The sequence below is a fragment of the Micropterus salmoides genome, unplaced genomic scaffold (assembly GCF_014851395.1).
Source record: "Micropterus salmoides isolate LMB-PRFRI ecotype aquatic unplaced genomic scaffold, ASM1485139v1 Ms_hic_scaffold_16, whole genome shotgun sequence".
Taxonomy (NCBI): domain Eukaryota; kingdom Metazoa; phylum Chordata; class Actinopteri; order Centrarchiformes; family Centrarchidae; genus Micropterus; species Micropterus salmoides.
Window position 1 is genome coordinate 9427455 of NW_024040707.1, and position 25949 is coordinate 9453403.

The 25949-nt window shown below is 42.5% G+C and overlaps 1 protein-coding gene across 1 annotated transcript; it reads left to right on the top strand.

The window, feature by feature from the left end:
* Positions 1–1815: 1815 nt before the first annotated feature.
* On the top strand, positions 1816–25949 carry nol4la (nucleolar protein 4-like a). Its single transcript, XM_038723838.1, has 11 exons — positions 1816–2510; positions 10405–10560; positions 12109–12220; positions 13774–13883; positions 16422–16563; positions 17374–17660; positions 17819–18004; positions 18539–18727; positions 18837–18956; positions 19100–19277; positions 20271–25949. Exons 1-11 carry the CDS (start codon positions 2169–2171, stop codon positions 20486–20488), a joined length of 2040 nt encoding a protein of 679 aa, XP_038579766.1. The 5' UTR covers positions 1816–2168; the 3' UTR covers positions 20489–25949.

Sequence of the window (25949 nt, forward strand, 5' to 3'; positions counted from 1 at the left end):
TAGTTGACTTTCAAACCTGCAAAAGATAGGCTACACTTGTTACCGTATTAACAGCTGGTTCCAAATACTAAAAGAGCTACAGTCAGATTATTGTCTTCTAGTTTTCTATCCATGGGTAAAGTTAATCCATTATTGTGTTGGTGCTCGACCCGAACTAGGTCAGTTTTGACCCATGATTTTTACTGTGTGACCATACTAATTTCACAAGGATTCACAATAAGCTTCCTTGGGGGTCACAAGCCAAAGAGGATGGGAATCAATGTTGTTGCTAGTCAAGATGCAACTGATTTATATTCTGTTAAATGTATAATAACACGTCATATATGATAAAGTGACCATATATTTTGTATGTAGGCTAATAAATCTGCATTTGCAAAGTAACAATAGGCCTAACTAAATCTGTAAAAAAAAGTGGCAGTAAAAAATAGGCAATAAACAATAATAAACAAACTGGAGATTCACGTCTAAAATCGAATCCTTTCAAAATAAGAGCAGCATGTTGCGATGTTTCCTCTCCTGAGGGGTGGATGGGGGTCCGTGGGGCTCATCCTGCATGCAGGCCAGTCCTGAGAGAAGACACAACACGAGACCAAATGATGAAATGAAATGAAATAGCTTGCAAAGGCCCTGGCCATTCACATAGAAACACATGTGCGTTTAGTTTTTTCTTTATCTGACGAGCTGTTAACGATAGTGTCGAGCTGCTTGTCATTCAGTCTGGGTGGGGCTTTTCTTTTTTTGGTCCAGCATGCCGTTGTCTGAGTCAGGATGGCGAGATGAGGACGGGGCATCCCACTCACCCTCTGCACGGCCGGAGACACTGCTGCGCTGCTGTCATGGCAACAGCAGCAGTCACCACCGCCAGCATGGGCCTATAATGTACGTACACACACACACACACACACACACACACACACACACACACACACACACACACACACACACACACACACACACACACACGCAGAGAAAGAGAAGAAAACTACACATCGGAGACAAATACAGATCCTAAATTTGTGCAGCTTTTCCTTCCCTTGTTTCCCAATGTGAAACTAACAAAGTAGAAATTAAATAAAAAGGCTTTATTTTCTGTACTGAGGCAGGTATTTAGATTTTTTGAATCACCACAAGCATTTTTAAATCACCACAAGAGAAACTTATTTTCTCAAATTACTGGTTTAACCATTTGTTTAACTCTTTCGCCCCCCAATCTACCCAGTAGAGTTAGACAATCTTTTTGGGGATATCACAAAAGCACAAAAATTCAAGATGTAAAAAAAAAAAAGAGCCACAGTTGTTATATGAGGCTACATTGTTTTCCTCATGACTGTATCTATTTCACCCACATTTAATATAGGCCTATCTATACATCTACAAAAAGAGTTTCTTATTATAAATGTTTTCTAGCATATTCTTCAGACTGTATAAAATAAATTCTGCCCCCACCCCTCGCTCACCTTCCATGTCTCCAAATCGGATATTTTCTCACTGCGTCTGGGCAACATTACGCTTGTAAACCGCAGACTTTGCTGCAAATTACCAGTGCAGATATGACTGTGTGTGTTTTTTACGGGATAGAAAGAGCAGACAGTGTAAAAGCGCGAATCACATTCAAACAGGTGTGAGGAGCTGAAACAATCCCAGGTGGCGCGTGTTGATCGGATATGTGGGCATATTGGAGCACACCGTGAGCATCTTTAAGGTTTTTTTAAATGGGGGTTGAGCAACCCGCATCCGAAAATAGTGTTGTAGTGTCTGTTAAAGTAGGTCGATAGGAACTGAGAGCGACGTTTGTTTCCACGCTTGTCTGTGTTCTTTGTTGTTTAGCGAGGACTGTGGGTTTTTTTTTCTTCATACCCTTTAGAGAAGAGCGTTTTACGCACAGGTGGGAGATACCCGCTCAGCGTACTGTAGGACAGCCCCCCTTTCTGCTCCTCAGCGGTTGATGTGAGGAAGTGACATTTTTCACCGCTGCGGTTCGGGACAGCACTGCTCCTCTGCAAACAGGTGTGCTACTGTCCGGGTCACTTTTGCTGGGAAACCACGGGGAGGTAGCGTCCCAAAACCTGAACCGAGCCTCCTGGACGCGGGACAGCAAGCACCAGAGTCTTTTCTTTATTAGCCTGGGCTGTTTTAACGGGTTCAGACAGAGAGGGAGAGAGGGAGCGATGGCAACGAAAAAGGCGTGCGTGGATGCGCCCAAAAGGAGCCGGAGTCCGGTCGTGTTGGAGGCGGAGATGTTCAGCGAATTTCAGGACTGGTGTCTCCGGACTTATGGAGACTCCGGTAAAACAAAGACCGTCACCCGGCGAAAATATAATAAAATCATGCAGACACTGTTACAGAACGACGAGTCGGATGGCGTTTATATTGATAACAGCCACATCAACGCCAAATTCAAATTTTGGGTGAAGTCTAAAGGATTTCAAGTCGGGACCAACGTTTTGGGAGAGCACAACAAGAAAGGAGCTCCAGGGAAACCCGTTCTATATGTCCCGGTCAAGTCAACGGTAAAGTGTGTGTTTCTGTGTGTGTTTCTGTGTGTGTGTGTGTGCGCGCGCGCGCACGCGCGTAGGCTATGTGTGCGTGTGTGTGTGTGACAGGAGAAAGACATGCGTGTACACGCGCATGAGATGTCCCGTTGCAGCCTATAAGTTGCTATTATTTCAGGCTGCACACATGCAACTGTCACTTGAATAAATGACAACTTATAATGTTTCGTCGTCCCGGCTCGCCCCGTCCTTCCTTATAAAGCTTCACTTTGTCCACATCCCAACCAGAGCAGCCCTACTCTCATCCCTTGCTGCCATAGCAACGCCGGTGCCTCCTGGCAATCGCAATTGTAAAAGGTAGCCTATCATGCATAGCCATCTCACTAGTGAGGTTGAAGTCCTGTCAACTGCACGTTGCCGGGTGCAAAGCACGACATAATTGACTATTGACAACATTTAGTTTGAACCGTGCTGTTCAGGTCTCGTGCAGCCCGATATGGTGAGGCTGTGCGCGCGCGCGCGTGGATGCAACGGCATGTTCGTGGGTCGGGTATGTCAGGGTACTCCGGTGTGCTTATTCAGGGACCACAGGCCATTAACGCCAACTTAGAAGATGTCAGATTCACCTCTCTGCTGTGCAGCTCAGCAGGTTTTATTGTCAGTGATTCATCAAAGGCACGCGCCCTCACTGTCCCGTCTAAACCGAGCAACACGGACTGTGTCCGTGCGTCGGTGAGACTCATTTGTCTTCCTCTGAGAGAGCGAATATAGGGTGTGAAAATATATGTTTAATTTTATATAAATTATATAAATGCAATAGTGTGCCAGCCTGTGTGAGTCTCAGTATTTGCACCCCACTTTTCATTGTCCTGGGCAGGATGCGGATCGGCTCGCAGGCACTCGTTGCTCTGGCAACACCTGTGTAGTCCAGGATAGTCTCTAGCCTCTGCCGCATTTTATTGTGTACGTTCCAACATTAAGCTCCATAATTAAGACTGTCTTTGCAAAAGAAAGATTTTAAAATCAGTTCCTGCATTTTGATGAAGGGTGGCAATTGTGCGTAATTGGTGACCACGTGAGAGGCTGTGGCGGAAACAAAAGGGTCTGCTCGGGACTGATAGCGACATACGCCCACAGTTAGTGCTCAGACTTCACTTCTACATGTCTCTGGATCACTGGATGCGTAATAGAAGTCAGGTCACCATATCCCGCTGTATGTTTCTGGGACTGCAGGTGTGTTCAGGGTTAAACCACACATTTTTTCTTTTTTAAGGGATCGCCAAGATAAACATGTACATGGTGAACTCTCAGCACTGCCCCAGTAGCTTTCTCGATGTGCGCGTGCGCAGGTGCACGCGCGCCCATGTCTCTGTATAGTGTGGGGCCTGCTGTGCCAGCAAGGAGGCAACCACCATTTTAAATAAGGGCTTTCAGGGAATAATCTCATCCCCACCCACCCTGCTGGGACCGAGTCTCTCTGGACCTCAATGAGCAGAAACACATTTTGTGTTAACAAACTACAGAAGATATTGGCACAGATTACAGACTGAATCCTTTGATATTGGATTGAATGGCACTGATCCCTCGACAGGTGTTATACCTGTGTGAATGCACAATTTAGATTCAGGCCAACTGCTTTTACAAAACTCCTCTAATCTCCACTCAATATTATGTTTCCCTCTGGGCAAGAGGGCAGGTGTGATCTGCCTCTGCAGGTGCAGATGGTGCCTGAAATGTGTTGTTGATTAGCTTTGATTGGCATCTTGTCATTTCTTGTTGATATAAATTCTTATATGTCCTCTTGTCCAATATATGAATCAATATAACATTCTCCAGGTCAGTCTGATTTCTCTGTGAGGCCCATATAACAATGACTGAGCTGAAATAATTTTCTGAGGTCATTTTAAACCATTGGAGAGGCCGAGAAAGAAGAGTCTTACTGAAAAAAAGTGTGGCTCACCGTTCATTGGAGAGCAATGCTCACGCTTTGTAGCTGATATCATAAAGCAGGGGGAAACCTTCCTCCTGACTCAGCTCCACTTGGGAAATTTAAACAACAAACAAAACATCAACCAACACAAGCTGCTTCTAATGATGAGTCAGAGGCAACAAATCAACCAATTTATATGCATGTGACTATTAGAGAGCAGGTTTTTTGATTCAGTGTTCGCAGGCTTTATAAATAGGCCTAGGCTGTCCTGGGCCAGTGGAAAAGTGACACACACACGAGCAGACGTTTAAACACGCACACACAATGGTCACTGCCTCCTGGTACGGCTGCAGGGCCGGGGGCGTGTCTCTGGAGCTCAAGCATTGGAAGCCCCGCTGCAGCTGCTCCCAGGGTGTGCCAAGTTTCTGTATGGGGGCAGGCATGGGGCTAAATGACAGGAGGCTGGGTGGGGGTAGGGATGGATGGTGGCTGATGTGCAGACAGAGAAGGTCTCTTCTATGTGTCGGTGAACCATACAAGGCGGCTTCAGTGTGTGACGGGACAGAAAGGCAGGGCACAGTAGCCCAGACTCAGTGTAAATGCCTTCTTTTCAGGCCGGACAGTGAATTATTTTCTCTCTGAGTTTCCTCTCCATCTCCTCCATCCCATGTTGTCTCGCCCACTTTCTGCACAACTCAGAGCCCTCCCAGTGCTCACAGAATCCAGCAGCCCTCAGTGTGGAGATGCAACCTCGTTTAGCTCTCATTATGTCCTGATTAGAGGACGCTACAGAGGAGGAGGGGAATAGGACCAGAAACAGACACAGAGATGCACCACTGAACTGCACACTGTATGAGCACAAGACTTGCCCGAGATGAAGGGAGTCAGAGTGCAGCCAGTTTCAAAAGAAACGCTTAAACGCCCTGTGCATTTCCCCTTGGCTGACATGAGCGTTGTACTGAAAAATTTGAAGTACGGCGAGCTGTTGCTTTTTGTTGCCATGCCAACTGAAATCACAAATAGGTTTTAGTGGACATGCTCTCTCTCTCTCTCTCGCTCTCTCTCTCTCTCTCTCTCTCTCTCTCTCTCTCTCTATATATATATATATATATATATATATATGTATGTACACAATACGGTCCACAAACACCTCTCTTGATGTTTAAAAGTTGTTAGAGGTGCTGTCACAAACTATGAATCCAGTCAGCAATAGCTTGTGTAAACCTTTATATTTGAACTCATATGATTAGTCCAAAACCATTCTTTACACTCTTTCAGACCCCCCAAAAAACATGTGTCCTTAAACTTAAAGTATTCACAGTCGGTCAGCAGAAAATTAACTGGAAACGAGGGCTGCAACTATCAATATTTTCATTATTTTCTCTATTAATTGTTTGGACTGTAAAATGTCAGAATATGATAGAAAAAAGTCCATCACAGTTTCTCATAGCTCAAGTTGATGTTTTGCAAATGTCTTGTAAAATAAGAAATTTGAAGACACCACCTTAGGCTGTGGGCCATTTTTCAGTATATTCTTAAATTTGACCAAAAAGGATTAATCGATAAATTAACAATTAATCTGCAGTTCATTGATAATGAAAATGATGTTTTGTCTTAAAGTGACAGGACAGGATAAGATTAAACAGGACAGTCACAGAAAAGAGGTTTTCAGGAAAGAGGATTTAATAATGCTATCAATTTACAAAAAAATACAGATTTGTCTTGGGACGTCCGATCCTCCGCCACTTTTCATAATCTGTGTCTTGGAAAATGGGCCCTAAATGTTTGTGCCTCACCATCAGATGGGAAGAGGAACATCATTATTACCTGATTAATTAGTCCACATTTCCCCTGAGAGCTCCTCTTTTGTGGAAGGGCCACAGAGTCAAAAGAATACTGGCCCTATTATTCAACAGCATTTGCATTAATGCTATTTTTGCATGGAGATTCTCCAGCGCTTTTGTCTGTTTTTTTGTTTTTTTTTTGGTTGTTGTTTCGTCCCTCTCTGGCAGCTCTTATTAGAGGGGTAACACATGGGCTCACAGTCATGGGTTTAAATGGTAAACGCTCACCGCCCCAAATAAGAATCACCTAATTCTCATCTCATTCGGCATCAGTCGCGGATGGACTAAGGCTGAATTTACCTGTGCATGTGCGATGGTAATTGACTTTTTTCATCATGTGCCTGTGTTTGAGGCTGGAGAACACTTCTTTGTTAATTAAACGAGAGCCAAACTGGGATTCATGAAGAAATGAATTTATGTCAATATGTGTTCATTTCAGACGTTATTATGTTTCTGTGACTTACTATAAATAGGCAAAATGAAATCCATACTCCACCTATGTGGTAGTGTTGTGCGTGTATGTGTGCTCATACAAAGAGGGGGTCGCTGATCGCATGCTCCGTGTTTCCTCCCTTCAGCACCCTCTCTGTTGCCATGGAGAGACCGTTCTTTGCTTTCCCATAGGAGGAGAAATTAACACCATTTTTAACTGGCCCGGGGGCCTCCCCCCCTGTGTGGGAGATAGTCTGAGTTCTGCTACACACACACACACGCACGCACACACACACACACACACACACACACACACACACACACACACACACACACACACACACACAGAGAGAGTCTGTAAGATGGCAATAATCTTTCTACCACACCACTACTGTCATATTTAATAGCTTTGCAAGGCCAACGTTTAACGAACTGGGACAGCATGATAATAGCCTGAAAATGGTGAAATGGACTCTGGGATGTGATGATGTATGTGCGAGTCATTTACATACCATTTTGAATCAGTGACTGGAACGTCAACAGTGTTAGTCTGCGGGGCTGGTGGGACTGTCTGTGTCTCCGGCTTGGTGGGATATTGGGGATGTCACACACTCTATCAAATAATGTTCATCATAAGGGGCTACCGAGAGAGAGAGAGACACACACACACACACACACACACACACACAGACGTCGGACAGAGGGGTAGAGCTCGGTGTGGATACACCTAATGTGGATTTAATGACAGAGGCTTTATAATTGAGGCAGAGAGGCGGATGATGGTGAAAAGAAAAGAAATAGAAGGGGACGGATTTTATTTAAAAAATTGGGACACTGTGGAGGTAATAGTCTGTTTTATCCCAGTTTTTCTTTGTCATATGAACCTTTATCTTCCCCTTGTAGCACACACACACACACACACACACACACACACACATCCTCACAGAAGAAACTAGGATTGTTCCATTTACGTGTCCATTAGCCAGCTGATAGATTTACAGAGGGGAGACGGGGCTTTAAAATATGACCTGTTGTCACATCTGCAGTGAGATAATCTGAGTCATGACTACTGTTGACACAGCCATCTTTACTCCCTACTTGCTGGGTGCGCACACACACACACGCACACACACAAACACAGAAAGTACCTGAGCACACATCCCTGCTGCCACAAATTAAGCTACTTATTGTGCGACCACTTCGCCAAATAGAAAGCATCATCTTTGTGTGTATGTTGACTTTTAAAGTTAGGTGCAAAGCTAAATTGGGATTATTGACCGTCACGCGAGTGTTCATCTGTTCACCCGTGGAGCTAATTTCTTGTGTGATGCGTCTCTCCTATCTTTTCCGGGCTGTCTTTGTGACCCAGCTGCTTGCCGATGAACTCCCCCCTCCACCTCTGTCACCTCCTCCTCCTCCTCTTGACCTGCCTGTGTGCAGGACTGCTCCTCTCTCCCCTCAGCGACTCTCTGCTACAGTGTGTGTGACTGCCAGCGGGGGTGGGGGCAGCCAACTCAACCCCTCCAGTCTCCTAGCAACAGAGCGGTTTGGTGCGGGACAGGGAGAGTGTGCAGGGGATGGGGGCTGGTTGTACAGTGGCTGGGGGAGAGCAAAGTCCTACAGGATTAGAAAGATACAGAGAAGGAGGGATGGAGGAGAAGGAGGGCAAGAGTTTTGCGGCATTGCTGGCGATTAGGGATGCTGACATGTCGCCTTTGCTGTTTATAACAGCATGCTGCTGATGAGACCAAATATCTACAGCGCTATTCAACAGCTGTTCTCCTCTGAGATGCTTCGGCTACAAGCTCTGCCTGATATGTGCTGCACTTAAATACACAGGGCGGCGCACACACTAAAAGCATGTCGTGTTCAGAGGTGAATGTTTAACTCCCTGTCGGCTTGTGTTTGGAAGCTAAAGAGCTTATCGAAGCAGAGGAGCCCAAGAAGGCCTTCAGGTACTAGAACTGACGTGGTGGGACGTTAACAAAATGCAGTCTAGCCTGCAAGTTCTTACTTAATAAGGCATAGTATTATACAAAAGTAGAACTTGATTAATCAATTAGTAAGATAATCAGCAAGAAGTTTGATAAGCGATTAATCTTTTGAGTAATTTTTTAAGCAAAAATGCAAAATATTAATTTAGTTTCAGCTTCTCTAATGTGCTGATTTTCTGTTTTTCTGTTGGTCAGACAAAAAATATGAAGATGTCACCAACGCTTTAGGAGATTATGATGGGCATTTTTCTGACTTTAATCGATAATAAAAATAATAGTTCAACTTTAGCAGAATTAGCCAAGCTTACCAACACCGGTGGTTTGCAATATTGTGTATGTATGTGTTTTTTGGTTGGATTTCAGGTCGAAGAATACATTCCCTGCAGGATATACAGTGTGTGTTAGATATTTTGTTGGGGTAGAATTCACTGGAGGATGCAGCAACGGTGTGGGTGCACTGCACACCCCACAGTTGTATGAGATTATCTAAATCCAGCATGAATGGACCTGACACCATTGTCCCAAGCAGCAGCAGCAGCAGCAGCAGCAACAGCGGTGGTGGTGATGTCACCGGGGGAATGATGATGATACCTCCAATAGATTACAACTGTGATGATGAGGTGGAGGATTGTTATTATTTCATTTATTATCATTACATTTGACCATGCTGACAGGGGAGAGTGGCTAAAAAGAGAGAAGGAGAGAGGGAGAGAGAGAGAGGGCCGGATTAAAACAAACCCGCTCTGTGAGCTGGTTTTAGTTGCCATGGCAACGATCATTACCTCGCACTTGGGAGAGCAGGAGCAAGGAGGGGGGGTGGTGGAGAAAGAAAGACGGGACAGAGGTAGGGGATGAAGAGATAGAGGCAGAAGAGAGACGCAGTTGGGGGAAAACGAGAAAATGAAATGTCAGATCCCAGGAACTCTGCAGAAATGTCAAGGAGAGGGGGAAGAAAAAAAGTGTGATTCCTCAATGCCAGGGGGACAACTTTTTGAACTCCGGACCCTCTCCTCTCACTCAAACAAGAAAAGATCACTCCCCATCTACAACCCAATCTCCACAAAATGTCAAAGCTTGTCTCATATCTGTGTGGAAAAACTAATTAAATCCCCAAATCCATTTTCTCCCCCATTTTATGCTTGCTGGGGCGCTTTAAAATATCAGCAGGTACAGAAATATAAAGATAAGATCTAGTGGAAAATACAAAGTGTCGACTGTTCGTAAGGTTTGGTGGGAATGAGGGGATTAGAGAGAAAAAGATGGACAGAAAGGAGAGGAAAGCCCCATGTGGTGCTGCGGATGGAGGCCGTTGTCCTAACGATCCCGCTTGTACGGTGTGTCACATGACCCTTTGCCCAGCACACCTGCCCGGGAGAAATCAGAGGCAGTTTCTATGACGACAGGGTCAGCAGTATGGGCGCCAGAGGTGGTGGTAAAAGGGAGTGTTGGTCCTGTACAGTATTGGTGGTGTTATTTTTAAACATTGCAGACATGAGGCCATGGTTGCTGACCCAGCCGCGCTGAGACTTCTCCACCTGAAAGAGAAATTTAAAGATAGAATGACTGCTGGTCACCTTGTTCAGTGTGTCTGTATGATCTTAAAGATCCTGTTTACATCACATGTATTCAGGACAGCTATAACATTAGAAATCAGCTGTTGTGCATGATACAAGCGGGACATTAAACTAAACTGCATTCTGTTTGTGTTTCAGTGTTCAGATGGGAATTCAGCCCAAGACAACTCCTCCCTGAAGCGTGTAGCCGTGGTAGAAGACTTCTTTGACATCATCTATGCCATGCATGTGGAGATGGGCGCTGACCCTGGCAGAGCACCCAAACATGCAGGCCAAAAGAAGACCTACAAAGCGGTGGGTAAAACCAGCTAACCGTTCTAGCACTGCTCTCAGAATCTCTTTATACTTGTGGATATTGAGAATGTTAACAGTGAAGTCAACATTACCCTCTTGTTTCTGCCATTTTGCCCATATCTATACCAAGGTCTGTCAGAAAAACATCCATGTGAGCAGTAGACAGACAGTACTTTTCATACCTGACAAAAAAGACTCAGCCATGTTAGCCATGTCTGTGAGACTGTACTTGGTGGTGTTTTATGCTAAATGATAGTGTGTGCTAACATGCTCACAATGACAATGCTAACATGCTGATGTTTAATAGGTACAATGTTTACCATGTTCACCACTGGCTCACCATCTTATTTTAGCAGGTTAGCCTGCTAACATATGGTAATCAGCAGTCAACAAAGTACAGCTGACACTGATGAGAATGCATCAATAAAACTGTTTTTGGAAGCATGCAAATTACAGCATGCAGACAACATCTCCTTTCCTTTTATGTGAAAAGTGGCCCAAAGGGAGCTCAGTATTCTTTCAGGGGGTTATAATGTCCAAACTAAAGTTTAACACCTCAGGCATCCGGAGTTACCAAGGGAAAAACTACCCACCTTTACCAGGAAAACAAAGTATTTAAAGTAGAGGTTTTTTGTGTCACATGATGGATGTCTCTGGAACAGGTATGAGGTATGAGTTTACGTTGCAAACCGAGGTGTGGTCTTGGTTTGGGTGTCCTGAAAAAGCAAGGGTCTTTGTGTTCAGCTGTGGTACAGTGTTGAGGGGTTTAGCAGGACTTTGGTACCCCCCTCTCCTCCCCCACTGCCCCCCAGGTTTGGAAAAAAAATCATAGAGCCAATTCCTCCTGCCCTGTAGAGAGGTCCTGTCACGTCTCATAGATTGTACCCTTTTGAGGAGGCAGCATCACTGGGGCAGGGCATAATATGGAACTGTCACTGTGGCCTTCTGGGAGGTGCATGCTCCTCTGGGTGGCCTTTCCCTCTCAGCTGCCTCAAGGGGCCACGAGGGGATGGATGAGGGGTGGGGGGGCAAAGGGGATGGGGAGCTGTGGCAGTGGTGATGGTGGGCCAGTGGGGGTGGGCACCCCTGCTGTCTCTCCATGGTCACATGAAGGTCGCATTTTTACAGGGAAACGCCAGAGGGGGTGAGGAGGGGAGGGTGGCATAGCAGTAGAGACAAACAGAGGAGGAAGGCTGAGCATGAGAGAGAGAAATGTAGATATGATTCCACTGCACCTGAGAGCAGGAAGAGGAATCAAAAATATGACAAACACCACGTGTGTTTTAGGGTATCCAACAGAAATATGTAGCATACATGGCTGCAGCTGGAATTAGGCCATTCGAAGGAATGAGAGAACGCCTAGAGGGAGGATTCCTCCTCATGCCACATCGAGATAACACATCACTGACCCCAAACTTTCACACATGCATGGCACAAAAAAACCCAAACACCTGCACACAGTTTGAATTCAGCCACAGCTTGAGCCATATCTGCTGCCATTTTATTTTTGCCGTAACCCAGTCTCTTCTGCTCACTCCCCCGGCACAGATAGCAGAGACCTACGCCTTCCTGCCCAGAGAGGCGGTGACTCGGTTCCTAATGAGCTGTGGAGAGTGTCAGAAGAGGATGCACATCAACCCCAGCACTGCAGAGTTCAAAGGTAACAGCACACATCAGAGCTGTGGATGGCTGTCTAATTCAGGAGACATCATTAACTGTAATGCTATTTTTGAGATTAACCTTTAAGAGTGGATAATGCTTGGATCGTTTGACATACTGACATGGAAAATAGTTAATTATATGTTGCATGCTAAGATGGTATAAAACATTTTATTTTTGTGTATGACGTAAAATAGAGAGGTTTTCAGTTTGTGGTTGGTATCTGAGTGACAGTGAGTCAGACTCTGAGTATGAGCTGATAGGATTTTAGGTGTTTATACTCTCTGAATCTAACCCCCATTAATAAAACACATTGTATATATCCATTACTGACATGATGTAACTAAGACTTAAGAGGACCACATCTCTGGGATTGTATAGACCCACTAAACTGATCACGAATCCCTCTAGTGGTCTGTGTGGAGACTGCAGACAGCTCTCGGCCACATTGTTTGATTTCAGGTGTTACATGCAGTTGAGGCTACTGTTTGGATTTCAACCTTTGGAACGAAGGCAGCAATTCCGTCTTACTGTGTCTGTGATTAGCTCAGACCCTGCTGGATTCAGTGAAAAATGAAAAGCCAAACAAATCAAAATTGTTGTTGTCTTTATTGGTGTACTGTCCAGTTTAAATTATGATCTTTATCTGTGTAGTTAGAACAGCACACTAAAAAACAATAGGAAGTTAGTTATTTTTACTGATTTGCCCCGCAACATGCATCAAAAATCACAGTCCGTGTCTAAGTCATAACTTATTCCAATCTGAACACACAGTCGTGATACACATTCTTTTTGATTCAGTGTGACTTAGCTTTCTGAGGATATTTTTTATATAATGTACATTGCAAATAAACATCCATAAATCCACTGATAATAGTGCTAGAACTTGCATTAAAGTCATTAAATAAAATTTTTCTTCACTATCAAAGTAATCCAATAATAGTTTTTTAATTAGTTTAGTAATTAGTGTTTGTACATTCATGGGTACATAATTAATTGGGCATAGATTATTTTCCATGTATCAAAATCAAATCTCTGTTTACTAAATAATTCTCTCTGGGTGGGTTTTGGTGGGCAGTCTACAGTGGTGGAAGTAGTATTCCAATCATTTACTTAAGTAAAAGTTGCAATACGACACTATAAAAGCACTCAATTACAAGTGTAAATCCTACATCCAAAACCTGTTAGTGTAGAAGTATTAGCACCACAACGTACTCATTTTGCAGAATGGCCCCTGTCAGCATTATATTTTTACATTGTTGGATAATTATGTATTAAAGTTGTACATGGAGCTAATTTTAACTATTTCATATACAGTTTGGTGCTTAATCTATAATAAGGTATAAAATGAGCATATGTTTAATATTTAAAATCTTAATCTAAAAAGTAATTAGATGTCAGGTAAATGTAGTGGTGTAGTGTATTTCTCTCCGAAATGTGGAGTATGAGTAAACCGGATCATTATTACTCTCTATAAGACATTAAATCATAATTTTTTTAAGTGTGTGTATATCAGGCTATTTTGTTTTGTAATTTCTTTTCTTTCTTTGTCAGAAAATGACAGACCAACCTCACTGGTCCCGGACCTCATTGATTACAACATGCCTCTTACTGCCACCTACCTGAAACAAATGAAACTGCAGTGCATGACTGCCACTGAAAGGGTAAGTGCCTCTTTCTGCAAGTGGACCGTGAATGTTTGTGAAGCGTGGACATAGAGACACTGTATCCTGGTGGATTAAGATCTCCTTTTCACTCTAATTGTATTCGTATTGACTGCACAAATCCTTTTGTTATTTTCTTTTTCAGTCTTGTCAAGGCTGTAGGGAGAAATGCTTTGTGCAGGCTCAATAAGACATCCTCCCCCTTAATTTTTAATTCATTATTAAACAATCAGAGTACTCCGGTCTGCTGGGAGGAGGAGCTCAGTGTGAACTGAGGATTAGTAAATCTTCTGTGCAGAGTGACGTCACATGTGAGACCACTCCCATGTGTGGCTGTGACAGAAACACTCAGAAACCACTGTCACTAAAGTGCAGGGAGCGGTACTTGATGATGATAATGTCGACCTCACTCACGCATAATTAGGATTATCCGGAACAATGACCCAGACTGTGATTTGCGGGTGAGTACAAATTAACAAATGCTCAGACTGTTGGGCGCATCTGTGTGCAGACTGAGAATGAGCAGGCCAATAATTTAATAATTAACCATCACAGAGGGTTATGTCAGTGTTGTAGGAGACTTGTAGTAATTTGTTCCATATCTCTGCTGCGCTGGTTTAGAGAACCAGTTTCAAAGCAGCAGTTGGTTAAAAATGCATCAGGTTTGTCCTCTTGACAAAAGCAGATCAGTAGAAGCTTTGTAAACGTGTATCTGGTCTGCTGCAGCAGTCACTTTGCAACTGTTGTTGTTGCAACATGTTGTTCTGCAGAACTTTGGGAATTGTTCCAGTATAACCTTGCTTTTCTCTTATGGCAAGTGACAAAGAAACACACTACATACATTCTGTTGGGGATGAAAACATGCCTCCGATCTGTCGGATCCTTTTTACCAAACATCCTCACTGTAATGCACCTCAGTATGGCCATTTAGACTGGATACAGGCCTAGTTATGAAAACCACCACTAAAACAGGGCTGCAACGGATGTTTGTGGGACTTTAAAATATTAGAAAATAGTGAAAAGGCCAATAAAAATGCCCTAAAGCCCAAAGTGACATCTCAAAATTGCTTCCTTTGTCACCAATTCACAGATATTTAGTTGAGACTATAAAATATATTCAATTCTACTCTACAATATCTGACTGAAGGCCACCGAAGGTACTTCAACTTAATTCTTTGTAAATTAATTTGGGCGATGAACTTGGTCTCAGTTTTTCAAAGTAAATTCTCCTGTCTTATCCATTATGTACTTTCCTAAAGCATAGACATTAATGATGCTACATTTCCAACTAGTAATTACAGACTCTCTCCCTCTCTCTGTGTGTGTCTCCCTCTCTTTTTAATGCTACATTGCTCACTTGGTACCTAATGGAGCTGTCACTGAGCATTTTGGTCCTCCTCAAAACCCCTTTACAGAGGGACGGATGCATTTTCCCAGGAGTTTAGGCCTATTTGTGTGCTTGTGTGGGTGGAACGAGATGACGAGATGTATTTCTGCTCTGTTTCCATCACACAGTCATAGTTTTGTATCCTTCTGCCAGCTGATACATGACAGTGTGCATGCATGCCAAGGAGAAGCCGCTATTTATGTTAGCATAAAGTAAACTGGCCTGGGCCGCTCTGTAAAGCTCTGGTCTGAAATGTGGTCATGGCTGTTCAGCAGATTATTATTCTGTAGTTTGAAGCCAAAAGCTCAGGACAGCCTTTGAATAGTTTGTGAGATTATTCTGCTCTCCTTTACTAATCCTTACCCCCGTGGTTTACTCATACTTGTGATACGCTACAACAAGCATCTTTAGGGTCTCTACGTAACATGAGTTAAAAATAGCAGTGCTCCAAGAAACACATTACTCAACAGGGATGCTCCTTCATTTTCCTTTTTTTTTGCTGCCAGACATCAGCATGTTTTATTAAGAGTTAAATCAGGAAAATTACCATTAAAGGGCAGGTTCGCATTGTTTCAAATCATAAATGTGCATTAAAAACTTTATTGCTGGCTGTAATTGTTCCTCCTTGACATGAGACTTTCTGTGAGTGTCCCTCCCCCAATGGTCAACAAGAAAACACAGTGTGTGGAAGCACAAAGAGGGAATTTCATGCTTAAAATACTGTAACTTTGGAAGGCACCTTCATAATTTCTGTAACTCAGACTGCTTAGGCATCATTTTCACATCAAGTTACTTGACTTTAACTTTAAAATGATTTTGTTACACAGAACAAAGACTATGGATTATGTCCCCTATGACTTACATTGACATAGCTTTCAAAATGGACTTGTGAACAGCAGGAACAATAACAGCAATCAATACCAATTTCAAAGTAAATAAGGGCGTGTCAGTTTAGTTCTAAGATAAATTTCATAAAGTGTGAACCTGTCCTTTAACAGCAATAAAAGACAAAAGATGCAAAGGGAAACTTGGAAGTTGCTGTCAAAAGTGAGAGGATCTTTCGTCTGACACTCAGTGGTCCACTCCCTCTGCTCATCCAGGTTTTCTCCCCTGTCTCACAGTCTCTTTTCTCTCCCGCTGACTCCCTTCAGGATGACAGTTCGGTAAGCAGCGAGGACATGAACATCACTGAGCCCACATGGGTCGCAGCTGAGCAGCCCCCAGTGCCTGAGCCCAGTCCACCTAATGGAGAGAGAGTCTGCAACCCAGCAGCCACCGTTAAAGAAGAGGACGGTAAGAAAACTGTGGACATACAGCCATCCTGAACTAATAGTTGTCCCTGGTTGTTGTTGGCATGATGTGGTTTTATTTTTTTGTGGTCCTTTTTCTGGAATTTGAAGGTGTCTATACTCATTACATAGGAACAGCACAGATTGGTGTTATGCAGGAAACAGCTTGCCTCGTTCTTAGCGGACTAATCCAAATAAATCCACTCTTACAGGGGGTGGGACACCACCGCAGCCCCAATCCATTGTGCACCCCTCTCTCTCAGGGTACAGGGCTTAGAGAAGTAGGACAAAGGCCAATGTGAACCTGCACAGATTATGAACACTACAGAAAAGAGTGAAAATGGGGTAAATCATTGAGAAGGAGAATTACTCTGTTCCAGCGAATATAGGTGTGCAGAACACATGTAGAAACCATCACAGTGAAATCAGTAAACTGCCATAAAGTGGGTTAAAAAGCTCTAATTTGCACACACCAGGAAGTGAAGGCTCCCTTCCCCCATCAGTCCCTCCTCATCTTCACATCTTTCTCGCTTCGCTGTTAAAACTCCTAAGATTCCCCCCTTCTGCTCGAACTTTTATTCATCTTGACAGTTGATCCCACTACCCACTTCCTCAACAGTTTCAGAAAGCACAACATGAGGCAGGAAGTCCCATCCCCCTGTTGTCACACCCACCCTGTTGTTACACAAGAAAAAATAGTGCCTATTGTAGTAAACAAACCCACATTAATGCTAAATGATTACATCCACATCCACACAGCTCATCTCTGTATCTGTTTCTTTGCCCTGTCCTCCTGTTCCTTCCCTTCTTCCAGATGACGACTCCTCAGAGAGCGGCAGTGCCAACGGGCTGCCGGCCCTGACCTCCCCGGAGCTGGCTGTGGGTGGTAACCCCCCAGATGGTGGGGCCCCTTATGGGGAGGTGACAGAGAATGGTTTGAGTGTTCCCCTGGACTTCAGCACCACCTCGCCCTCGTCCTCCTTAGAGGATCAGCAGCCGGTCAACCTGAGCGACAGACTGCTGACTTCAGGGAGTTCGCCGTTGAACTCTTACCCCGCAGACGCCAACAGGAAGTACCCCATCAAAACAGAGTACAACAAGGTAAGAATAGAAACTTGATTTGATTAATCACAATTTCAAATACTTTTTCTTTCTCGTGTGGTGCCAACTTTGTCTAAATGGACATTTAAGAAAAACAGCTCTTGTGTCTGTTTAATCTATCTAATAAATGTATTTTGTGTATTTCTGTGTGTTTCTAGTCCCCTCCTTACAGCTCAGGAAGCTATGACTCTGTGAAAACTGAACTGAGCATGAGCGCAGAGGACTTGACCTCTGGTCGGGCACAGATAATTGACGATGATGATGACGATCATGACGACCACGATGACAGTGACAAGATCAATGACGCTGAGGGAATGGACCCTGAGAGACTTAAAGCCTTCAATGTAAGTAACCTGTCTAACTGTTATGGTATAATTAAATTCATATAGAGAGAATGCAATACAGTGCTGCTCTGATCTGTGGCTCTCCAGCACTGATATATATCAGCCAGCACTGTTATTGTTATTATGCATAGATATTGTACTTAGCAATATCAAACATGAGAAAAATTCTCATATCCAAATGCAATATAGTCAAGAACTCACTATTTATTCTGTGAAAACCAGTCTGTGCATTTCTGAGTCTAATAAAAAAACACAACTACAGCATAGAGTTGCAAAAATGCAAACATGAGTGAATGAGCAAACTCTAGAAATATTGTCCAGAATATGAGCAATGATTCCATTTCCATCGCTTTTGTTTTCATCACCTCCCCCTCCCTTTTTATTCTCTCTTCTTCCACTCTACCTCTAATGCTCCCCCATCCCCTTCCTTCCCTTTCCCTCTCTTTTGTTTTCGACTCTCACACCCCACACCCCTGCTCCATTTTTCTGCTCTACATCCCCTCTCTCCCCTCCCCCTCTCTCTGTCTCTGTCAGATGTTTGTGCGTCTGTTTGTGGATGAGAATCTGGACCGCATGGTGCCCATCTCCAAACAGCCCAAGGAGAAAATCCAGGCCATAATCGAGTCCTGTAGCCGCCAGTTCCCAGAGTTCCAGGAGCGCTCCCGCAAGCGCATCCGCACCTACCTCAAGTCCTGTCGCCGGATGAAAAAAGGCGGTTTTGAGGTAAAAAGTGCCCCTGGCTAAAATGTCGTAAATCCAACATGGAATCATAAAGCTAAAGAAATGTTTCACATTCATAATGCCCAAAAATCTCACTGACCCTTGCTGCCAGATACGACCAACACCTCCTCACCTCACCTCTGCCATGGCTGAGAACATCCTCGCTGCTGCCTGTGACAGCGAAACCCGAAATGCTGCCAAGCGGATGAGGCTCGATGTCTACCAACCGACGGTAAATGTGTTGGCAGTCAGTGTTTGTAAATTGGCCCAGCAGGATTCAGGAATCTGCTAGGATGGCCACGCATCATTAACGGCAAACTGCACAACATGAAGTACAATATTCTGCCCAAACTGAAAACATTTAATTTCTCGTAGGATGAGCCTGCCTCTGTTGACAAGCCCAACTCGAGGGACCCGGCCTCTGTGGCCCCATCAGGGTTCTCCATCTCCAGCGCAGCTTTTGCCCAAGACCAGCTCTACACCAATGGAGGCCTAAACTACAATCTGCGGGGATACGGCAACCAGCAGAACTCTGGTGCTGCACAAACCAATGGTGAGGAGCTTCTGTCAGTCCAGCTCAACCAAATAATTTGTTGTTAATACTGCGTATTTAGAAGAAAAGGATATTCAGCACACTGCTCTTGCAATTAAAGGGTTGTTTCATATAACATATTTTAAGTTTTTTACTTGACAGAATGTACATAAATGGATGAATTTTGTTTGTGGTACTCACAGCACTGAAAACATTACATTATCAGCTACAGCTACATGTCTCTGAAGGATTGTCTCTGGATAATCCAGAGAACATGCGACTATTTCTTCAGTAGATAGTATTTCCATTGAAAGCAAAGCCGTGTTGGTGGATTCTCCAAAATAACTGGAACATTGTTTTTAGAAAGAGATGTTGCTGAATAACATAGGGATGACAATGTCAGTTTGTTAGTTCAGCAACTGGATGGATTTCTGTCAGAATTTTACAGACATTCATGGTGCCAAGATGATGAATGCTAATGACTGTTGTGATCTCCTGACTTTTCTTCTAGCGCCAACAGCAGGTCCAATTTTAAAATTGAAAAATATCTCAACATCTGCAAGATGGATTGGTATTACATTTTGTACTGATATTTAATGACCTAATGACCAATGAAATTCCCTTCAGACCCAGCTGTACAGTGTGTTTTATTATGCAAATTGGCAACAGTTAGCATGAACTAAGATCGTGGACATCACGTTAGCACTGCTATTGTGAGCATGTTAGCTTGCTAAGGTCAGCATGTAGCTCAAGGCATTGCTTTGTCTTAGTAAAACCTTAGATACCACTACACATAAGTAAAAAAAAAAAAAAAAATAATTTTGTAATTTAGGTGAACTGAACTTTCAAGAAGCAGAATTGTTTGATAAATGTCTGTGCAGAACCCGTGTGCAGGAATCCCCTTTTAGATAAAGACATTTCTCAGGTTAAGGATGCTTCCTAACCCTATTTCCTATTCTCTAATATATCTCCCATACTATATGTTTTCCTAAATCATCACCTTTGTGTCCGCAGGTCCCACAGATCTGAGTATGAAGTCCGTCGGCCCAAACTCTTCCTCCTCCAGCTCCAACAGTCACGGTCAGGGAGGTGGCGGTGGTGGAGCTTCAGCTCAGCTCAGCCCTCCTGAGGTCACAGCAGTGAGGCAGCTCATTGCAGGATACCGGGAGTCCGCCGCCTTCCTGCTCCGCTCAGCAGATGAGCTGGAAAACCTGATCCTGCAGCAGAACTGAGTCTGATCCAAGACCTTCTCCTAGCCTGTCCATCTCTGTCGCCCTCAGTCACACATATTTGGGCAGACTTGCATACAAAGACGCAAACATACAAAAGTGATACTGCAGCGCACAGTGGGTCCTGTAGGTATGGTACTTTTACTTATTCCCACATGTTTATGTATTTGGACGGGCCAGAACATATCACAGGCTGAAAAATGTTTATTTATGCATTTGGTTCACGCTGACCTTGGTGCCCTGTTATCTGTAGCCATTCATCTCATTCAGTTCATTTTACCACTTCAACCTCCATTCGTCTCAGGAAGCGATGATCTATGTGGAAAAAATGATCTGCATTGGTTTGCAGGGGAGTACCAGAGGTGTTAACCTTAAATTATCTGTGACCATAGTGCCACATCGGCTCATTAGCACAGATGTTTGGATAAATTCATAGTGAAATAGCAGTGATTTAGTGTCATTACCTTGTTTCTATCTTTACACAAATGTAAAATAAGCTGTACAGTGGCATGATTCGAGTCATTTCTAAACAGTAACTCTCTCCAAATTCATTTCTGGTTCATGGAAATTTGGAGCATTGCTTTCTGGTAGTCTGTTAGTAGATGAATCGCTGCTAAATCCACTGACCTGTTAACCTCAACAGCTACTAAAGGACGTGCTGACTTTGATATACGCAAAAAAAGGTAGAGAAAGGAAAAACAGGACGGTGTTTGACAGTTTCCACCTGTAAATTTTTGACCAACAGATCCATCAAGTCTAACTTCAGTCGAACCTATACCTCGGTCCTGCTCTGTCGGAGTGGTTTTCCAGATTCTTAGGCATGTGGTTACGAAGAAACCAAGACTCATTACCCGACGTGAATTTATTTTCAGTTATTTTATTATGAATATTTCTGGGCAATTTCTCATTTCTTAAAAAAGGAAGGAGGCTTTTAAGAAGCATGGGTATGCAAATTGAGGTCACAGACACCTGTCAGGGAAAAAAGGAGATTAATATATTGTTTAAACTCTTGGTTTTATAACCAGTGCTACTGGAAATGTGGAAAAAGGTGCAATATCAAAGATAATCAGTAAAAGTGTGCTTACTGAAATGACCTTGTCAGGATTGTTGAAGCATTTTAAGGCAACAAGGGGAGCACTTTACCACATCTCCTCTTGCTGTAACTGTCAAGTTGTAAAAAGAAATGATATCCCATGCAGCATTGTAGCCAATTTCAATGTTGTTGTTTGTTGTGAATACTGATCTTTATCGCTAACCTCATAACCGAGGCACTTTCATCCATAGTGATAAAAGGAAATGGGACCTGGCAGAAAAATGAGACTTAATGTTGCACGTCTTTTTTTTTTTTTACTTTTAAAGTGGTTATAGGGTCTTTTTGTGAAGGAATTGTCCTGTGAGTATTTTTTAAGTTAAAATCGGGCACATTGAGCTCACATGCATTCATTACTGGCTGTGAATGCAGTGGTTTCACCTTAGCATCCATATGGCTTTACTGGATGCAATGTGAGTGTGTGAAGGCTGCTCAGCCAAAACAGACTCCATCCGTCCGTCCGTCTGTATCCCCCCCCCTCTGACCTCTGCTGTGTCAAATCCTCTCTCCCATCTCCACTCATGATTATTATGTCTGAAAACACACTGTTTGAAAAGAAGCAAGAGACAATCTTTTGAAAAAGATGTAATCACATCACAGTTTACTCTCCCAGCTTTCTGCTATGGTGTGTGTGTGCGTGTGCGTGCGTGTGTGTGCGTGTGTGTGCATGTGTGTGTGGTCTGAGGGCACACAAGAGTTCTCAAAGCAGATTTAGAGCACAGTCTCATAACAGAGATTTTTGATGGTGAGTCACTCAGCACAAAAAAACAGTCGTGTAAGTGTGTGTATGTGGTGTTTTTTTTAATTTAACGTAAGTGTTTGTATTGACGGTGTGTTGATTTTCTGTTTGTGTATAAGTGGAGTGACCTAGTTTGTACAACATCAATCTGTGAAGGTATTAATTCAGTAGGCTGACACATTCCAAACAAGGACAATGACTCTTCAAGCAGCCATAAGTGGCTCGCACCTTATTGATTTGTCAAAGTTTAGAGAGATATATTTCTGTATTTATCACAAATCTATCAAATGTATCAGTTATTTATCATGAATCAGTCTATTTCAGCATCATTCATAAATTTTGCACCATCACTAGGCCAGTTTAGGGTTGGATTTACATACTAAATCATTCATTTTACATTTTTATTACCATTTCATGATTGGGCTGCATTACACTTACATTTAAATTCTATTATCTATTGCAAGTTTGGAAGCACTTTATAGCTCAGGATTAAAGTAACATAACACAGTGATTTGAGTGTGTCTTTACCTCATTTGGAATATCGGCTTCAGTTCAAACATATTAGGAACTGATTATAACAGACAGTTTGACGCGACTCAGTCAGAAGCAGCTTTCGGTCTGCTTTATTGATTAAAAAAGCAAACAGCTCCTTTTTTGAAAACCATATTGGAGCTCAGTTTGAACTAATCAGTTTGCAAGGTCTATCTGAGGGGTGTTTTAAAAAAGGAGGCTCATAAAAGAACCAAACCAGGACGAATCTGTTTCATAAAGCTGGTTTTGAGGTAATGTGAGCAGTCAAAGTTGAGTCTGGTTTATTTCATGACTTTGCAAGCATATTGATCGCATCAATTCACAGTGAAGAAAAAGGACATGTGAACACAAAACCACAATGTTTGCAGCCACAAAGCAACACAAAAAATAAAAATATAATATGGAGGGAAATATATTATAGCAGAAGCTTTTGCTTTAGACTGCATGTTGTAGGTCAGCAATGACATAAGATGAACTCAAATCAGCTAGTACGTCTCTGTCAGCTGTGTCTTTTGCTGTGGGTTAAAATCCTGCAAAACTGACATGAACTTTATTCATATAATTAGAGCTGAAAATAAACAAAATATAAAAAAATGATGTATAAGAAGCAACATACTATTAAACAGCTCTAACGCATTAAATAGGACCCCCAGCCAGGTAGATAACTTTATAAAACATTTTTAAAGCTTAAACTTAAAGCAGCTACAATACATTGTTTTAATGACAAAAATGCATCAAATGACAATGTGACAATATGAAAGGGGTTGTTGATGAACCTATAGAGACTTGTCACCTGAATCTGCAGCTCTCCTCGGCTCATTGTTTAGCTGTCTGGTCACAACTATATTGTTTTGAGTCACTCTCACTGCTCTCAAGCTTTAAAAACCCACTATACACTAGCTGCTCTGCACCAAACAGCAGATAGACAGAGTTAGCTCCTGAACATAGGGGAGAATTTAGCAGCTAAAGAGAAAGATATTTCCTTTGGGAATTGGTGGAGACCAAAAACAGACTTACTTAGGTTATTTATTAGCTTACTTAGTTTTTACAAGGGACACACTCGTCTCCATATGGTTAAATAAATGAATTTCTGGCGCTTTAATTTTGCTTTGTGACGTTTAAAGACAGGGGGAAAAGTGAAAATGTTTCTTACTATGAGGCTACATCAATTGGCCCGCCAATCAGCTTTAACTAAATTGCAGTGCACATGGCACATATGTTGACTCAGATTTTAAGTGCATTCCCATGTTAATGTGTGAGCTAAATTACATGTGTAGCTAAGCTAAGTTAAGTCAGACTTATTTAAACTTCCTTTATGAAACAGAATTTCCTAAATTACTGAATGAAATAAACCTGGTTTTAACTGGTAATCGTGCTTTATGAAACACCCCTCTGGGCTAAAACAGACGTAATCATAGATGTACGTGGGACCTGAGTCCTCACACATGTCTTCCTTGTCTCCTCCAACCTGCTCGTTTGTTACTGTAGCCATAGCAGATCCTCTCCTCACATCATGTCTAACTCAGTGATGCCACGTTGATCTTGTCTCATTTTCACAACCAAACGTTCGCTTGCAGATTTGTAAATGTGTCTTAAAGTCGACGCTGAGCAACATTTTAGCTGTGTGCTGGAGTTACTGTGATCAACGACAGCCACGTGTTGTCATGTTGTTTTTGTTTTTATTTTTCTAATAATGCCCAATGGATTTTCTCTTTGTATTGACTGGACAATGTAATCTATTGGTGTTGATTAAAAATGCCCTGGTAGCTTGTGGATTGCTAAAGTGGTCAGATAAATGTACTGTATAGCTGTACAAAGAGTGATAAAAGATGTTTTAAAACTTTCTTTTTTCTGTGGGTACAGCACTGTTTAAAAAAAATCAAAGTGGTTTAGCCCTTGCCTGTTTTAACTTATCATTTGATGGTGGTCTGTATTACTTCTATTGTTATTTATATTATTTCAATTGTTGCCTCTCCTGCACTGATAAGAGACTGTAGCTCTGTGTAGGGGGTTGTACTGTAAACCTGTGTGAAGCTTTGTATTTTTTCCCTCTGGTTTTGGACTCAGTGAAAGTGTGATGTTTACATGTACAGTTTTTCTGAATACTTTTGTTTTGTGTTTTATTCAGGCTATTTTTTTTCTTCTTCTCCTCACCTAAACCCCTAATCTGTGTACATTTGCCCCGATATTTTCCTTTTGTCGTTTCATTGCATCAAGTGCAGATGTGACCGCTTTGACTACTTGGTCACATGGTCGGAGTGTGCTGGTTGTGGTCGGCTCAGTGTTGTGGTGGCTTCCAGCATTTTAAAAAGTAATCTTAAGTAAAAAAGGGAGCTTCACAACTTCTCAAAGTGGACCAGCAAAGATTTATTAAGGATCAAGATGACTTTAATCAACTATTTTAGAACACTATTGTGGCCTAAATGAAGATCGGTGGGGTGTAGGTACATTTATTCTACTACATTAAGTGCTCAGAATCTTTTAATATCCCGGCTGTATTGTCAGAGAATACTCCTTGTCCTTAACCGACTAGTACCCTGAAAGGTACACTTTGACCTGTTGTAATATCTCCTCGGTAACACAAAAGCCATTCCCCTCTCCTGGCCTTTTAAGGGGAACCCATAAACCTCAGGAAATACTGAATCTCCAAGTTTAGTTTTTATCCACTGATTTCTTCTGAAATGAGATTTAAGTCTCTTAACAAAAACCATTAGCATTTATATGAGATGTCTATTGTTTTGTACATTTATCATTGTGATTTAAAAGTGGAGCTTTTTCCAGTACCTGTGACTTAATATTTTGATTTTTTTGGAGTGTTTATAGGTATGATATTTATTATTATATGTGAAACTACAAAAAGACAAAAGAAAAGGTTTAACCTGTTTCATTTGTATGTTTCATGCAAAACTGTCCAGGTGAGATTCTCTCTGCCTCTTACATATCACTAATGAGGGACCTGTGTTTGTTTGGAAAATAGCGCTTTTTCAGTGTTGCATCAACGCTATGAAAAAAAAAACAAAACAACAAAACAACAGTGGTTTACCAACAGCAGAGTTGCAAAGCTCTCCTCTTCTCCTGAGATGTCAGTAATTAAATAAAATAGT

Bases quoted from the DNA above. Each gene is read 5' to 3' on its own strand.
- nol4la (XM_038723838.1), top strand. From the start codon at position 2,169: ATGGCAACGAAAAAGGCGTGCGTGGATGCGCCCAAAAGGAGCCGGAGT. The intron at 2,511-10,404 runs GTAAAGTGTGTG...TTTGTGTTTCAG, and splicing joins ATGTCCCGGTCAAGTCAACG to TGTTCAGATGGGAATTCAGC. The intron at 17,661-17,818 runs GTAAGAATAGAA...GTGTGTTTCTAG, and splicing joins TCAAAACAGAGTACAACAAG to TCCCCTCCTTACAGCTCAGG.